Source organism: Colletes latitarsis, chromosome 7 (assembly GCF_051014445.1).
Source record: "Colletes latitarsis isolate SP2378_abdomen chromosome 7, iyColLati1, whole genome shotgun sequence".
In the NCBI taxonomy this organism is placed as follows: Eukaryota; Metazoa; Arthropoda; class Insecta; order Hymenoptera; family Colletidae; genus Colletes; species Colletes latitarsis.
Genome location: NC_135140.1, coordinates 7,817,459 through 7,833,634, shown reverse-complemented (window position 1 = coordinate 7,833,634; position 16,176 = coordinate 7,817,459). Strand labels below are relative to the sequence as shown.

The following is a 16,176-nucleotide window of genomic DNA, read 5'->3' as shown; positions in this document are numbered from 1 at the left end:
CTCTACAGTTTCCCTGCTGGTACTACTGACCGCTTACAACGAATGTTTAAACCGGAAGAACGCGATTCGCCGTGAAAAAATAAATTAAAAAGCGAAAGAAAGATCTGTTCAACGCGTTTTTGATTAATTTTTTTACGCGTAATTTGAAACGAACGAGTTTATAACGTTATTATGTGCTACAGAAATTGCAGGGCACGCCTATTGGCGCAAAAGTTGCGTGCATAAAAAAGGTATAATAAGACAATGGCCATCTTCGGCCGTTCTCCTATTATCGGACTCTCCCCCAATCTAACGATTCATGTGATTCGACATCGGCGATACTTAAAGGTAACTCCTTCCGTGACATTAAAAAGGCACTCCCAGGCTCTTGTTGCATCGGTCCCTTTGCTCGTTGTTTCACACGCTAACGTCGGATGTAGAAACAGTACCGACAACGCCGTTTCATTTGCGCGCACAGCTCTATAAACGAGAACAGATCTTCCTGTCGTCTCTGGCAAACGGACGCCTTGAAATCGAAACGTTTTAATGGCTTCGAAGGCCTAGATTTTTACATCCTGCCAAGAGTTTCCCTTATGATGATTAAGATAGATTTAAGAAGCAAAAGAAATGTTAAAAAAACGGATTTAATATAATTCCAAATCTATACATTATTTGTGTCAATATCATTATATGAATTCATACAGGAATATTATTGCTATGTTATAGTGTTTTGCTAATATTATAAAACAAATATAACGTCGAAGTATGCATTAATAGCACGAAATTATACGCGGAATTTTGGCAGTAAATGTACATACACATAAGAGTGTTTTACATTATTCTCATGAAATATTTTGATTTCAAACTTTTTAAGAAGAAACCAGAGTCAAATAAATTATCTATATCATAATAAGAAGTAATAATAAATTATAATTCCTTTTGCTTCTTATTGAAGCACCCTTACTAGAAGGCAACCCGACGTGCACGCGCGTCGAAACATTGCCCGCGACGACGCGAATCATGTAACACGATCGAGATTAAATTCTGACAGACATATAGACTTGAATCGAACACAAGATTAAAGGACAAATGTTCCCTCGTGTTGGTGTAATCTATGTTTCTGTTTAATTAAGCGTAACACGTTCAAATATACCGAAGTACGAAAACACATCTGAAGTAACATTCAAATGTCCCTCCATAAATGGAGGAAAGTTCTCTTGGCGCAAAGAGACCGGTAATACCCATCGAATTTCCAATCCCTATACACGCCTATGATGTTTGTCTCCGCACCCTCAATTAATACGTACCACGAATGATTAAAAACTGTGTGTTTCGATCCCATGATTTGTCCGCTAGAGGCGTTAGCTTACAGTTAGTATTTGCCTGCTTACTTGTTCACGAGAGGGGCCCCTCACGCCGTTTAGTCAAACAAATGGGAAATAGTAGGAGGAAGATCGCATTGCCCGTGCGGGGTAGTCACGTGTTTCTGGTTCTTATTGGATGATAAAAATAGAATGGGGGAAGGCCGTAAAGTTCTGGGGAGAGCCGGGAGAGGACTGTGAGACTAGGACTGTGGAGTTGTGGACTTACGACAGTTACGACGTTATTGGTAACATAGTGACATTCTGCAGTATTATTACGTATTTGACATTATTAGAGAAAGTTGTTAGCAAGGAGAATGTTTAAAAAGAACAAAGGAAAAAACGCGTTCTATTTCTTTATGCTCGACTGGAAAAAAGACCAAGAAAAGGCTGGAAGAGTATTTCCAAATGGTCTAAAAGATGTTTCTAGGGATCCTCAATGTAGCGAAGAATGGCAGGTTGGATTTCAAATCTTTGTTCTCTTGAATTTAAATAATTTAATTTTATCACTTAAATTATTCTCTATTCTTTGAATACTACTGAAATAATAGCGTAATGGTATATTCCCTTCGAAGTGCTGTTTTTATTTGAATTTGAATCATACTTGCAAGTGTGTCAGTTACTAATGACCGCAATTATTTAGAGGACACCGGTATTTTGAAAATATAATACTTGATTCTCGTCAAAAAATGAAGGCTACGTTAGTGCATACGTATATAATGATCATATAATACGTATACATATAATAAATAATAATAATCTTGAATAAAGAAGCATACAGTGATACCATAAAATAAAAGAATTTTGTAACATCATTCTACAGTTGAGAAATTGATGTAAGCTAGACATGGCAACAGAAAAAGTCTCATCTAATTTTAAACAAATTTTACAATTAATTGTAGAATATATCGTCTCAAGCCAAAGGATACTACAATGCAAGAGCAAAAGACAGCAAAATTCAAAGCCAAGGATCAATGTCTAAGAAAAACTCAATTGGACAAAGCATAGATGAGGTCATGCAGGCTGAAAAAAAGGCACAAGAGTTCCAGCAAAATATGTTTCAATACATTGATTCTTTAATTTCTATTGGTACTCAGCACAAAAGTAAGTAATGCTTTATATTTATATTTAAAATGCATGTCTTAATCATACAAAGCACGTAAAAGATAAATGAAAATTCTTCTTTAACTTTTTGAGTGCAAACAAATCCATGCTTTATGCACAAGAATTTTTAACTCAAGCATAGTCAATTAATTAAATAATTATAAGTGCTGATAGCCAGGTTGGGGTTAATGCCTTTGCCTCAATGGTAAAATATTGTATCTGGAACGTACAAATTCTTGTAAAAGAACATACAAATATAGTTAAATCATTCTAGTTTATCAACATTTTGTTAATTATTGGACAAATTTAGTCTAGAAATCTTTCACCTACATTTTCATACTGTTTATTTATTTGGATGATTATTAGTTACAAGTACATGACAAGCAATATTATTTGTTACAGACTTGGATAAGCAAAAGTTCTTATTTATACACGTGAACTGGTTTTACAAAAGAGACATAGGAGTTAATAAGTATGACTTCTGCCCTGCTGAATTTGCAGTGGGATCATTCAGTCTAAAAAATGGTATTGAAGATATATATCATGAAATCATTAGTACACAAATTCCATTAGGATGGAAAAGAGATGCAATGGAAATTAGTGCAGAGACACATAAAATAAATATAAATATGCCAGATGGACAGAGTGATTTTGCATATATGTATGACAAACTGGTTAGAGTTCTAGAATCCAATATGACTGGAAATAAATTTCCTCCTCTGTTTACTATGAAGGATTTAGTTCCTGCTGTAGAATCATTACTAAATAGAATGACTGAAGCTACTAGTAAGTACAGGCACTAGTAAACCGAAACGTTTATTTTTAAAAATGACGATTTTCTTATCTTATGATTGAACATAATATGCAGGGACTTATTATACCGGTAAATATTGGTTATATTGTTGTAACCCTTATAGAAACTGAAATATCGAAGTACCGATATATGAAAATCATATCGGTATTAAGTCTGATAATACAAGATGTTCCAACATCCGTAGTACAATCGGGGAGGGGCGATTCTACATGAAAAAAACAAATCGAAAATAAAGAATAAAATTTTATCATTCGAGGTTTCGTTGATGAATAGATTTCTGTACACTCATGTTGAGATGACCTGAGCATGGATCACAATTTTATTTGTTGTCTTAGTATGTTATTATCTTCGATTTTGACTAACCATGGTTCCCAGATTCGACAGCCCTGGGTTTTTGCCTATGGAATCACGTTAGAAGAAAAGAGTACAAGAAGAATATTTTAAGCTTTTCTCAGTTGAAAACGAGAATCATTTGACACTTGAAGTTACTTAATTCAGAGAATACAATTGTGTATGCATCACAATGGGCAATTTTCAACAATTTTTGTATTAAATTGGTTTGATAAGTAAATTACATGTCTTATTTTCATTTAAATCTACTCTAAATTCATAAAGAGAAGTAACACAATATATCATGTTATTACTATTGATATTGGTGCTATTTGTATCGAAATCCATCCATTTAATCCCATAGTACTCGGTGAATATTCACAGTTGATTTTCTCGACAACGAAATCTCAAATGAACAAATTTTATTTTCGATTTGTTTTTTCATGTAGAATGACCCTCTTCCCGCTTGTACCACCGATGCTGGGACATCTTGTCTGTTCATTATATAAATATCAGAGAAAGGTATAGTAAATGTCTAAAATATTTCTACTCTAAAATTGTATTTTAGATACGAGTATGGATGACTTTGTAATATATTCACTAGAAACACTGTTTGGCGCATTGCGAAATGCTGCTGCACAAAACGTGAACGATAGAAGTATTCCTCTCGTAGTTGCAGAACACGCATTTCGAGTAGATTTCTTTTTTTCTACTCATGGCCTTGGATGCCCCGTAAGAACAAAAATATTAATAGCCGTTAAAAAAATTATTAACTAACTGAAAAGAAAAAAAAAATGATATGTAACTTAATTCTTTTTCCCTGCATAGTTTCATAATAATATAGAAGATGCATCACAATATTGTAGTGTATCTTTTATAAAAAGATGGTGCTTCACAATATGCGATCATTGCTGTCAGTATTTAAATATACCACTAATTGAGGGTGTTCACTGCCCTAAGAAGGAGCCAGATTGTAATTCTACTAATTCAAGCAGTATCGATTTTCAAATGAAAAATCTATCTATCAACAGTGATGTCATAGGTGTTTCTATGACTGGCGTAAGTAATATAGCAAACTATAATATGATTTATATAGAAAATTGTTTTATGATTCTTTTCTAAATATTAGACTTGTTATTTTTTCAAGTAGCATGTATAGCGTTTATCACAAATTAAATTTTTATTGTCAACGATTGCAAATACATAGGTAAGCACGGACTACAGAACAAAAGTATCCGAACGTACTTATAAAGAAGAACAACGACGACGTAATGAATGCAAACCATTAGAAATAATTAGTCACGGTAAAAGTCACAAGTACAATTTGTCTGTATGTAATAATACTGTGTTCGTAGATTCAATTATGAATTACATGTATATTCACTTATTCTTTAGATACTGAGTTACCTTCACGACCATTGCGACCTCCTAAAACAACATGTAAATATAGCGAGACAGATTCTAGTTTAGGTTTAGATGATTTCCCACCACTTGGTAAGTTATCAGTTACTTAATAAATGCATAATTTGCAACGCTTATTTAGAGATTGTTTTGAAAGGAAAGATCTCATTAATAGATTTCAAATATTCTTCTTACAACTATAGAGAATGTTATAGATATGAAAAATATAATATATATTTTAGGAATTGTATTTCTATTGTGTTCAAAACATACTAATTTTTTCATTTTTCATACAGGACGAGCAGTAACCAAACCAAAAAGTAAGATAGATTATAAACATCTGGGAAAAGGTAATATGTCAATTTTATCGATCATATATTATTTTACTATCGTGTTAGTTATTATTTAAAATGTAATTTTTTTTATGTTAATAAATTTTATATTTTGTGCAGGCCGTGGAAAATGTTAAGGTGTAAAAAATATACGATATCTACAACAATAATTTTGACGAGATCTGTGATTATCAATATTTTATGTTTGTACGTAATTTAATTTTGTTAAGAAAACGTGTAAGAAAACATTACTAATATTGCTATTGTAAGAAGATAAAAGTCACATAACATTATTACATATTTGTTATCAATAAACTAAATAAAACACAGTTTTATCAATACCTATAATACTTTTAATTTTTATCTCTCAAACAGTGCTCACGCTTGATTGTAGACATACATACTTTTTCAACATGTCCGAATTTAAAATCGTTCTAAAATTTTTTCCAAGTGATTTCTTCAAACATGCATGTGGAATTCGGCACTATGTGTGATGAATATTACGTAGTGTTACAAATGAAGTATAAACTAGATCTATTGATATCTTTTAAGAAACTATATTTATGATGACCTGTGCAAGGCGGATCGCAGCCAATTTGCTAAGAATGATACGATTATTAATTAAACGCTAAATAATATTACTCAGGTCTCACCACGTGGGGGTTGCTGCGAATGGAGACCCACCCTAACCGAATCCCATCCACCCTCCATTAATAAACAGCTTCTGTGACCAACGATCGTTGGTTGAAGAAGAAACAAACGAAAGTGCAACCACTGAAAGATGCACAACCAACGAAGAGAGTTGAAAGAATTTTCAAAAGAATTTGTCTTCAAATAAAAATAACCTGCCTAACGTAATGGCTAACCAAACACCTGCCAAACTATAAATCTAAATTCGTTTATTATATCAAGAAATAATTCTAAATTCGCAGCCATTAGCTCGGTGTCACCCACGAAGAATAACTTAATTAGGGAGATACTAAACTAGAGAGATAGAAGGAAGCAATATTCCTTCGATCCAGTGGTCATCATGGTTCGACACTGGTCAGTAGTGGTCAGTAGTTGTATCTGCACTGGTCAGTAGTAGTCAGTAGTGGTTAGTCCTGGTCAGTCCTGGCCCCCAATGGTCAGCGCTCCACGAATGGCCTGGCTTAGGCCCGCGAGATCCGATTCCCCTGGATGCTCCAGGGGTACTGAAGAATTTGTCCAGCGGTAGTCTTCGAGTGGGGAGACAATATCAACGTGAAGAGTTAAGAACCGCTTGGTCTAGAGAACAACACTATTTCGATTGGTCCCACCTCTTGACCATTTCTGGATCTTCACTGGACCGCTGACCTTAATGTCAACTTCACTGTTGATCACCAGTGGCCATAAGCTAGTCATTGTTGATCATCAACCCATTAAAACCATTACGAAGATTAAAGCCTTCTTACGAGGATCCCCTTACAATTTGATGCATGATCTTTTTAACATTTTGTTCCACTTGGAACACATTTTGGACACTCGAGGTATAGCGATAGCATTCATCCTACTAACGATAGGTCTATTCTTTACTTCCTTTATGTGTAATAGCTATACATGGGTTGGAAAATAAAAATGGGCAGTTAAGACTCAAAATCGTATGCAGGTTGGCACAAATTGGATTTCAGCTGTTTCGAAAGCAAGAAAAAAAGACTCATATTCGCCTTCTTTCTTGAATTCCCGAAGCTGTCCAAAGCACCTAAGCTCGCGTACACATAGCTGCGGATTGGTGTGCGTAAATAGAGGGGTAAGCTTACTCTGGGTACCGGTCTGCCGTCTGATAGCATTGCTATGAATCAATTTTTAAATTTATCAAGACACATATATATAACATCCGTATCTGTAGTATTACTCATTTTCTATTCGTTAATTTTTGTTAATACGTGTCTTTTTGTACATCAATTCGAACAATTGCTATACTGAACGAAAAATTCGAAGGTGATTTTAGCGTCCTCGTCAGTTGAGAAACTGTTCATTGAATTAGTATTGATAGGCAGACAGTTGTAATGTTTGTAATGTTGCGAGTGACACGAAAATGGTAATGGGGTTCTAGAGCACCATAAAAATGGGCCGAAAAAATACATTGTGTGAAAAGTCTACTCGTATACCTCGTCTGTGGCAGAAGGTTATTCTAGAATTTAATTTATCTTGAAATACATTTTCGGAAGAAACATGTATTTAAGCAAGCTTATTTCTCATAAAACTGTTCAAATTCGTGAGAAATTGAAATGGTTTGTATTTATTTGAAGCATCGATGAAATCTCTTCGACAATACTTTATATCAGCCATACGGGTACGGGGTAAATTAATCAGCTAAATAACGTTTCAAAAAATTGATCGTTTTCCACTCTACTATTACAACTGTGATCCAATGTAACATTTACTATTTCGTTTTGTCTGGTATATTCTTTATTCGTCGTAAATAGGATCTTATTTCTCCTGGGATAAAAGACAATCAGTAGTGTTCGTAATTGGGTTACGTTCGTGATTGCTTGTAACGTTATTCTATAACAATATCGCATCGCCTATAACGGCATGCAGTCAGCGTCTTATAAAAGGTGAGCCGGCTTGCGAAAACAGCAGATCAGTACCATCCTTCCTTTGGAGAAGACATCTCACAGTTTCAGGTACCATCAGTCTTACCAAGTTATTACAAAAAAATTCATTATTCCATACATAGAGAAACTCTGTACTGCTTTTTTCGAGTACTTCATACTTGCTTCAATTGAAAAAAAGATTGTAATCTTTTTCTCAAGTGTCCATTTTTTAACTTTGTGAAGAATACCTCATATTATTTTTCCGGTATTTGTGTTCTTAATGGTTGCTGTAAGACGAATTTGAATATTTCGAGAAATCGATATTCCTTTAGTCGAGTTCCTTGATGAGTGCTATTGCAAATAATGTAGGTCGCCTGGATGTGATGGCGACATTTGTCATAAGCTCTTTCCTCGAGTATAAAAGCTCGAAGCTTTTGCCTTATTTGTAACATTCCTTCGCTAACTATCGTACAAGTCTCAGCGTCTCTTAAGTTTGTAAGTAAACTGGAAGTTTCTGTAGAAGAACATTTTTTTCATATCAAGGCTCAGGCATAAAGATTGCAATTGTTTTTTTCTTTTTTTATATCAAATTATTCTGATTTGCTGGAAAACTATTCTTTCGTTTTAAATAGCCAACAAACAAAAACCATCAAGATGATGTCCACACGATTCGTCCTTGCTATCGTCGCTGCCCTCTTCGTCCTCGCAGTTGCCGTGGACGCAGCTTACAAGAAGCCGCCATTTAACGGCAGCATCTTTGGCAAACGATCCAGCACCATCACTGGTAAGTTTGAAATTTATGCAATCACTCAACTTTACTGATTCAAAATAAGCTTGTTTTTTACTTTATATATATATTAAATTGAAAAAATTATTTGAAGAAAGCCTTGGTAAACTAAATGCGCTCAAAATTCACACGTTAATAAATAAGTGATATCTAAATATTGCAAATACTGTGATATTTACTAAAAAAAATCAATTTAACGCTTATAATACGTTATTAATATATATTTTGAGAGCATTATTCCTTGGTAATATTGGTAGAATGGTTTTAAAATATTTTCAAAGCATTATTGCAAATGTAACTACTACTTTGTGACGTTGTAAGAAGATTTCTGTAACGTTCCTTGCTGAAAAACCCTATTTTATGGCTCTTCTTTTACTTTTTCTGTCCATATTAACTAACAATCGTTTGTTTTAAATGTTTTGCAGATTATGACATTACCGGTCGTGCTATGTCGTCCATCTGTGAGACTGTTACCGAAACATGCAACGCCTGGTTGTCCCGCCAAGAGTTCAACTGAAGATATTAAACCAACCATAATTCGACTCGATGCGTCGAATGCTGTTCATGTTGCTTAACCGCCTTATCAACATCTAATAACGCACTCAACATGTCTACGCAAATTGCTCATTTACCGATCTTTTCGGCGCGTTGAAGTTTGTCGCATCGTTTACATCACTCGTCCTTACATAACCATGTAACTAAAGCTTCGATTAATCTAAACGATTCTGTAACACCTTTCGTATAATAAAACATAATATTGTATTAAAATTAATCGAAATCGATTCGGTTCTTTATTCCAATACGATCGAATCCTTTGAAATCCGCCTTTTCAGACAGTGTTTAAATTTAATTTATCGTTTATTGTATGTTAAAAAAAATATGTAATTCTGTGGCAGCCTGAGAGACAAAAATTGTGACGATCTAAAGTGTCATATATAGGTATAATTTTCACAGAGAAATGATAATTTTTCTAGCAGTTTTTCGTTTGACTTTGTATATAATTTTTATAATGAATAAACAAGTGTAAAGACAAGGACAGACCGTTGAAATTATTACGCGAGCATTTTCAAGAGATCGTCCGTTTTAAGATAATTTTCGTGACACGCAAAAGTTTAACAAAACTCCTTTCGATATGTGATATGCTGATCGAACGGTTTGATATGGGAAGCACGTTTCATTCACCTACCCGGATAAGGGTTATAATGTCTCTTCGGCGTAGTCTGAAAAGCGTTTCGTAATAAATCAATGGTAAAACTGTTGACGCGCCAATCAGTGTTTCGCAAAATGCGAATTTGTATATACATAGATTTCCCTACATATTTTATACCGTACTTTAGCAATTTAATCAAAACTACTTTAGAAAAAAATGATTAATTGGCGATATCTATGTCAACAAGTGTCGCAAATCTGCCCACACATTTCGATCATTGTCGAAACATAATGACAATAATTCTTCAGCACGAATCGTTCGCAAAGAAATTTATTCGACAACATAGGGGGTATCGACAGACTTCCTCGCCGACCTGATCGAAATATTTAATTAATCGTTGAATTTGATATAAATAGAGAGACGCGCGACGATTTTGTTACAGTGTATCGTGACCACAGCGAGGTGAGTATCGCAATATATTGGAAAATTGCAGATTTCATGAGAACGCGTTTCAATTTTCTTGCTCGTGACGTTTTCTGGCTTCCCCGTTACATAGGGGAAGGTTGAAATAATTCACTTTCGATATTTCCTTGTAATGTATCTAACAAACAAGATGATAGTTTCCTTCGAACAAATTTTAATAGAAATTTATTCCAATCTGAAAAGTCTAACAATTTCATTGAATATTTCCATTCTTTATTGATTGATAGAATATGTACTAGCGAATAATTTCTTTGAACTATTTCCTTCGTTATTTTCTTTAACTGTACTACTTTTAAATGAGTAGGATATTAAAAACTGATTAGGAACCGATTGCTTAAATCCTGAAAATGCACAATGCATGTATCGAATTTATTCGGTTTTGGTAAAAGTATTGTTGGTAATTTAATATGAGAATAAACATAAAGTTCATGCTATAATTCTCAATAATAATTTCTGTATAAACACGTACCGAAAAAGGAAGGATATAAATTTTTCCAACACTACCCCTAGTAACCGATACAAGAGATCGAATCTCGTCTCTCAAAAATCTTGAGCCGTTTATCCGCGTTGAAATGGAAAAAAGACACAAAGGGGAAAGATTTTCACGCGTGATCGTGGTGACGTGAACAGCAAATCACGAACAATCCGGAATATTTAAATGCGATGGGACTTCGACGTGCAAACTCCTTCCGTTCCTTCGCCCACCGGTCTTCGAGCCTTCCGTCAACACTTTGCGGTAATGGAAGAAGTCCTAGGAAAAATCGTTCAGTTTTCCACGCAGAGTCGTTGGGGACGCGTGTCGCGTTCATCTGTCCGAGCAGATTCGAAATTCTTGCAACCGACAGATCACCTTTTCGCGAAGGAATGATCGTCCAACGGGTTCGTTTAACCACGCGATAAATCCCGTGGCTATTGTTTTAATCTCGTACGCGATTGCTTTTCTGCGCTTCTGATGCTTTTGCTGAAGAACTGAACGACTGCTGGTTCATTCATTTGCAGATACAACGAGACAACATGAAGCTTTCATCGCAACTTTCTGGATCTATGCAAAGCTTTTTCGTCGGAGGTGAGTCTATTTTTTTTTAAATTTTTTGTTGGTTTATGCGACGAAGTTTGCGTTGCTTCGAGGATTCAATTGACAATAACAACCAATAATCATTACACGTCAGAAAGTATTATACCTATTAATTTTTTTTGAAATTCTTTATGTAAATGAAAAATTGTTTCTCTTTTCATTTAATTTAATCTTTTTCTAATATAAATTTTATTCAGAAATATAGAATTTCGAATTCGTGCATACAGAGTGGACCCAATAAATAGTTACAAGCTATTTTTTTTATTAAACAACCATAAGATGTCAATGTTTCTCTTGTTCTTTTTAAATGGAATGGTGTACTAATTACCTTAAATTTATATATCTATTGTCGAACTTAATAACATTTATTTCAAACACTAGTTTTTATTTTGCATACTTAAAGGATTATGACGAAAAATACTTTTCTGGACAGAAATTTAGGGGAGGCATCAGAAGATATTTAAATAAATGTATACTGCGAATCGTTTCAAATATTCAGAATGATATCTTTGACTTCTAAATACTCGTTAAATTTTTCACGAATATTACGTTAAACGTGTAATAAAATAAATTTAATTTATTTATTAGTGTGATTAATAAGTAATTAATAATAAATAAATAAATTATCTATTTATTTATTAACGAAATGCCTCTCTGACACATTTCAGTTCTTCTCACCGGGGCGTTTGTTTTGCTGATTTCCCAAAATGCTGCGAAAGCTGACGAAGCGCCAGCTTTCTTTTTGAAGATAGCGAAGAGTATACCGCGCGTAGGTCGAAGTGACGGTTACGAGGATCTCGTTTTTAAATCTCGAAATAATGGTCCCAAAATTGGAGGACATAACAGCGGAACACAGGTACTCGCTAATGAAACGAAATCTCAACCCCTGTGACGTTAGCAAATATTAATATAAATTTTGTCCCTTTTTCAAGAGTGAACTCTGGCCATCATACTCCAACGAGGAACCTTTCGCGGGGCCCATAAAGAGACGAATGGAATATCCAGTGGCTGATGGTGAAGAATTCTAAACTATATCTCCTATACGTTCGTTTACAAATCACGATGTAGCATAAAGATTCTCGATTATTTTTATTTGTAACTTAAAAGTTAGAAAATAAGTTAAAATTATATTGATTAAGAATGAACAATTTTGTTCGCCCTAAATATAGTTGCTAATTGCATAGCCGTTTAAATGGAATTATAATATTCTGGTGTTTGTAACAGAAGCATGGTCTTGGCAAAATTTTCCACTTGCGATAGAGGGGCCTCGAGAACTTTGGCGAACATTGGCCGGATATTCAAAAGACACATCGGACGAGTAAGTTACCAGAACACAGAAAAATAGAAAGTAAAACCATCAAATAGTTTAACAAATTCAAAACACATTCAAGTTTTAAACTAAATTTGATCTAATTTACTTTTCCTTTCAGTATCGATAACGAAATATGGAAACGGAAGAAGAGAACGGGTGACGAGGCCGTAGGTTCGCAAGAGAATTAGTATAAGCAGACGGCGATGCAGTTATGGCGTTCGCCGAGAAATATATTTAAAACTCATTGTCGGTGTAAGGTGTTGGGAAAATTATTGAAAACAATAAACATGTAAATACGAGACATGCTGTTATTCCGAATCGAAAAACTAAATGTGGCAAGTGTTACGATTTGAAAACTATTGAAATGCCGATATATTCGAGCTGATTTGCTCATATTAATGACTATATACTTAATAATTGTATTACTCAGTCATGGGTGATATGATTATTGACTACGGACTAAATAGTATCAATTGCTCAGGTCATACCCGGTTAACCCCTTCCGGTACTTTAATGAGTCTGACTCGTGATGAAGATTTTGGTCCAAACCAGAATATCACGAGCCAGGCTCATGGACAGCAAATCACGATCGTGATTGAGTTTTAGTTCCTAGTCGAGCTAAATGCCACGGGAAGGGGTTAACAGTTTAATGAAAATATTCATTTCATGAGTTGGCATTAAATAATTTCAATCAGTCAATCGATTAACGAATGCAATTGAAAATTTAGTCACCATAAGTAAGTCGCAATTAATAATCAGGAATAAGCCTTTCAAGCTATGATTCATGCCACCCCACACTACACCATATTATTCCATATTATTCCCACCCCAAATTTATATTATTTGCAACTTGCAACGCGATGAGTATTCGTATTAGTCACAACGCTATCATAGAAGCAAATGCGATTAACATTCATATTTCTAATGAGCCAAGTTGTCCCAGATTGCTTCTCGATCCTGGAGCAGGTACCAGTATTATATTTGGGACATTCTATATGTCGTAACTCTACATTGAAACAAACGCGATCAGTGATCATTCGCAACGCTACACCAAAAGCAAACACGAATATAACCGATCGCAACTCTAAATGTAATCAAGATCGGTTCATTAAAACAATATTCACGCGATAATATTCACAGTTCGCAGCACTAATGCAATCCGAGATCAGTTCTTATACGCAACACTACTCTGAAAGAAAACGCGAAAAATGCTCATTGTTCGCAACTCTGAAGTTATCTATGAAACTAATTATCGGGAGAAATAACTAAACAAACAACGCGAATAATATTCATCGTTCGCAACGCTAAAAATAATCGCGATAACTTTATAATATTCGCAACGCTATCTAGAAACCAAACGCGATTATTCGTATTTCGCAACGCTAATGCAAACCGCGATCTGCCCCAAAAAACTGGTCGTTGTGGTACAAGTACCATCTGAAAAACTACTAAATACTACAACTACAGACGAATATAGTGACACAGTAGAACCAAATAATGATTCTCCATCCTCATCCGAAGATGAAGATGAAGAACCATTCGTTGCAGCCCACTCTTGCGACAGTTTGTCAGGACCTCTTCGACTCATCGAGTCTCTTCTTTCTTCGGCGGTCCTGCCAAAGCCTGAAACTTAAAACTAGGCTCGAGATTCCGTGCAATACGCAGTCCTCTAACAATTCCAGGAATCGTTATCGGAACAGGCGTGTAGAAACTCGAGCGGGACGAGCGTTTCGGGGGACCTACCGCGAACGACCGCGAGCGCGAAGAACGACTATAAAGTAGCCGCGCGATTCCAAGAATCGAAAGTAAAACCAAAACAAACGGCACAATCTGTTTGGATCGGTTAACGTTTCGATTCTCCAAATCGAACTACAGGCATAGGACCTGTGACAGTCCTGTCCTGACCCTACCTACTTAGGTCTAATACACGCACACCCGAAGTTAAGTGACCTACCTACCTAAACCTATATTTAAAAAATAGCAAAACACATTCTCGCAAACAAGTACTCCACGGTTCTCACGCATAATGTTCGGGTGCGGCCTAAACTAGGGGGGACGCCCCGGGGTTCCCCCGACACCCGAACATTGCAAACAACATTCACACTCTAAGGTACGTACCATTTGCTGAAATCGGCTGACAAAAATTAGTGTTCATTGCGTATATCTATTATACATATATACAGGGAGATTCTAGAGGCCAAAATAAGACGAAAATCAAGAATACCAATTTGTTGATTGAGGCTTCGTTAAAAAGTTACTAACGTTTAAAGTTCCGTCTAGAAAAACAATCTGCTGTTGAGTGATTGAGTGGTTCTCACTCACTAGACTGTGAGCCTGTCGATATAGCAGTAAGTAAAGTTTCTCATGTTGAGTGAGAACCACTATCACGCGTACGCAGCTGTTTGCAGATTGCCGTTCTACAAGCGGAACTTTAATTGTTAATAATTTTTTAACGAAGCCTCAATCAACAAATTCGTATTCTTGATTTTCGTCTTATTTTGGCCTCTAGAATCTCCAAATAAAATTTTTTGTCTTATATAGTCTTATTAATAGTCTTTAATAAAATATGGTATATGTAAAATTAAGAAGTTAATTTATTAAGCATTTTAAGAATCTAGTGTTACAGAATTCTGAATTACAAAATAATGAGCTTTTGAAACGATGCACTTCCACAACCTAACCACACACACACACACACATGTGGAAAGTACATCGCGCACGATGCTCTAGCATTGTCAGCCGCACACATATAGATTGTTATTAGAAATATTACAGGCTAAGTCATCGTGCCCATTGCCTTCGCTCACCCACGTAGCACCTGGGCACGTGGATGAGTTCAGGCAACAAACACGGAAAATTATGCTGAAAATCCTCAACTAGAAAGACTGATTAGTAAATAATAACGAAATAATATAATATTTTTTTGTTTTTTCGTATTTTATTCCCAGTTGCAGTGAATGGGCTTTCTATTTGTAATAAATAAACAGTAAAAATTTGATATACAGGGTGTTCGGCCACCTCTGGGAAAAATTTGAATGGGAGATTCTAGAAGCTAAAATAAGACGAAAATCAAGAATACCAATTTGTTGATTGAGGCTTAGTTAAAAAGTTATTAACATTTAAAGCTACGCTCGTAGAACGGCAATCTGCGAACAGCTGCGCGACAGTGGTTCTCACTCACAAAATTGTAAGATTGTTGTGCAACGGGCGGAACTTTAAACGTTAATAATTTTTTAACGAAGCCTCAATCAACAAATTGGTATTCTTGATTTTCGTCTTATTTTAACCTCTAAAATCTCCCATTAAAATTTTTCCCGAGGTGGCTGAACACCCCATATATTAATATTAAAAAATGTTAGTATTAAAAAAAATTTCTATGATCAAAATTTAATTATTTAAAAGAAAAGACTTTAATGAAGTCTTTGAGATAAAATAAATTACTTTGGAAATTTAAGATAATTCTTTAATGTAAAACTGAATTATTAATTAA

The 16,176-nt window shown here is 35.0% G+C and overlaps 3 protein-coding genes across 6 annotated transcripts; all 3 read left to right on the top strand.

Annotated features, from left to right (window-relative positions):
* The first annotated feature begins 1,534 nt into the window (after positions 1-1,534).
* Positions 1,535-5,662, top strand: LOC143343785 (protein maelstrom-like). 3 transcript variants are annotated; one of them, XM_076769018.1, is made up of 9 exons: positions 1,535-1,798; positions 2,243-2,444; positions 2,847-3,230; positions 4,157-4,320; positions 4,417-4,647; positions 4,796-4,892; positions 4,984-5,082; positions 5,286-5,339; positions 5,442-5,662. In XM_076769018.1, the coding sequence occupies exons 1-9, from the start codon at positions 1,658-1,660 to the stop codon at positions 5,456-5,458; spliced, it is 1,389 nt and encodes a 462-aa protein (XP_076625133.1). In that variant the 5' UTR covers positions 1,535-1,657; the 3' UTR covers positions 5,459-5,662. The 3 variants fall into 3 exon arrangements, with proteins under 3 accessions (XP_076625133.1, XP_076625132.1, XP_076625134.1); XM_076769017.1 differs by having other exon boundaries at positions 5,286-5,662; XM_076769019.1 differs by lacking the exon at positions 1,535-1,798 and adding an exon at positions 1,841-2,176 and having other exon boundaries at positions 5,286-5,662.
* A 2,279-nt stretch (positions 5,663-7,941) lies between these two features.
* Positions 7,942-9,411, top strand: Sifa (neuropeptide SIFamide). Of its 2 annotated transcripts, none has more exons than XM_076769020.1 (3): positions 7,942-7,969; positions 8,512-8,663; positions 9,092-9,411. In XM_076769020.1, the coding sequence occupies exons 2-3, from the start codon at positions 8,534-8,536 to the stop codon at positions 9,181-9,183; spliced, it is 222 nt and encodes a 73-aa protein (XP_076625135.1). In that variant the 5' UTR covers positions 7,942-7,969; positions 8,512-8,533; the 3' UTR covers positions 9,184-9,411. The 2 variants fall into 2 exon arrangements, with proteins under 2 accessions (XP_076625135.1, XP_076625136.1); XM_076769021.1 differs by lacking the exon at positions 7,942-7,969 and adding an exon at positions 8,346-8,374.
* An 858-nt stretch (positions 9,412-10,269) lies between these two features.
* On the top strand, positions 10,270-12,978 carry Eth (ecdysis triggering hormone). Its single transcript, XM_076768764.1, has 6 exons — positions 10,270-10,278; positions 11,299-11,365; positions 12,043-12,230; positions 12,307-12,388; positions 12,599-12,692; positions 12,805-12,978. The coding sequence occupies exons 2-6, from the start codon at positions 11,314-11,316 to the stop codon at positions 12,872-12,874; spliced, it is 486 nt and encodes a 161-aa protein (XP_076624879.1). The 5' UTR covers positions 10,270-10,278; positions 11,299-11,313; the 3' UTR covers positions 12,875-12,978.
* The last annotated feature ends 3,198 nt before the right edge of the window (positions 12,979-16,176 follow it).

Excerpts from the sequence above, each read along its gene's own strand:
- LOC143343785 (XM_076769017.1), top strand. The coding sequence starts at position 1,658 with ATGTTTAAAAAGAACAAAGGAAAAAACGCGTTCTATTTCTTTATGCTC. Across the intron at positions 2,445-2,846 it reads TATTGGTACTCAGCACAAAA|ACTTGGATAAGCAAAAGTTC; the intron begins GTAAGTAATGCT and ends TATTTGTTACAG. Across the intron at positions 3,231-4,156 it reads TAGAATGACTGAAGCTACTA|ATACGAGTATGGATGACTTT; the intron begins GTAAGTACAGGC and ends ATTGTATTTTAG.
- Sifa (XM_076769020.1), top strand. The coding sequence starts at position 8,534 with ATGATGTCCACACGATTCGTCCTTGCTATCGTCGCTGCCCTCTTCGTC. Across the intron at positions 8,664-9,091 it reads ACGATCCAGCACCATCACTG|ATTATGACATTACCGGTCGT; the intron begins GTAAGTTTGAAA and ends AATGTTTTGCAG.
- Eth (XM_076768764.1), top strand. The coding sequence starts at position 11,314 with ATGAAGCTTTCATCGCAACTTTCTGGATCTATGCAAAGCTTTTTCGTC. Across the intron at positions 11,366-12,042 it reads GCAAAGCTTTTTCGTCGGAG|TTCTTCTCACCGGGGCGTTT; the intron begins GTGAGTCTATTT and ends GACACATTTCAG. Across the intron at positions 12,231-12,306 it reads GACATAACAGCGGAACACAG|AGTGAACTCTGGCCATCATA; the intron begins GTACTCGCTAAT and ends CCCTTTTTCAAG.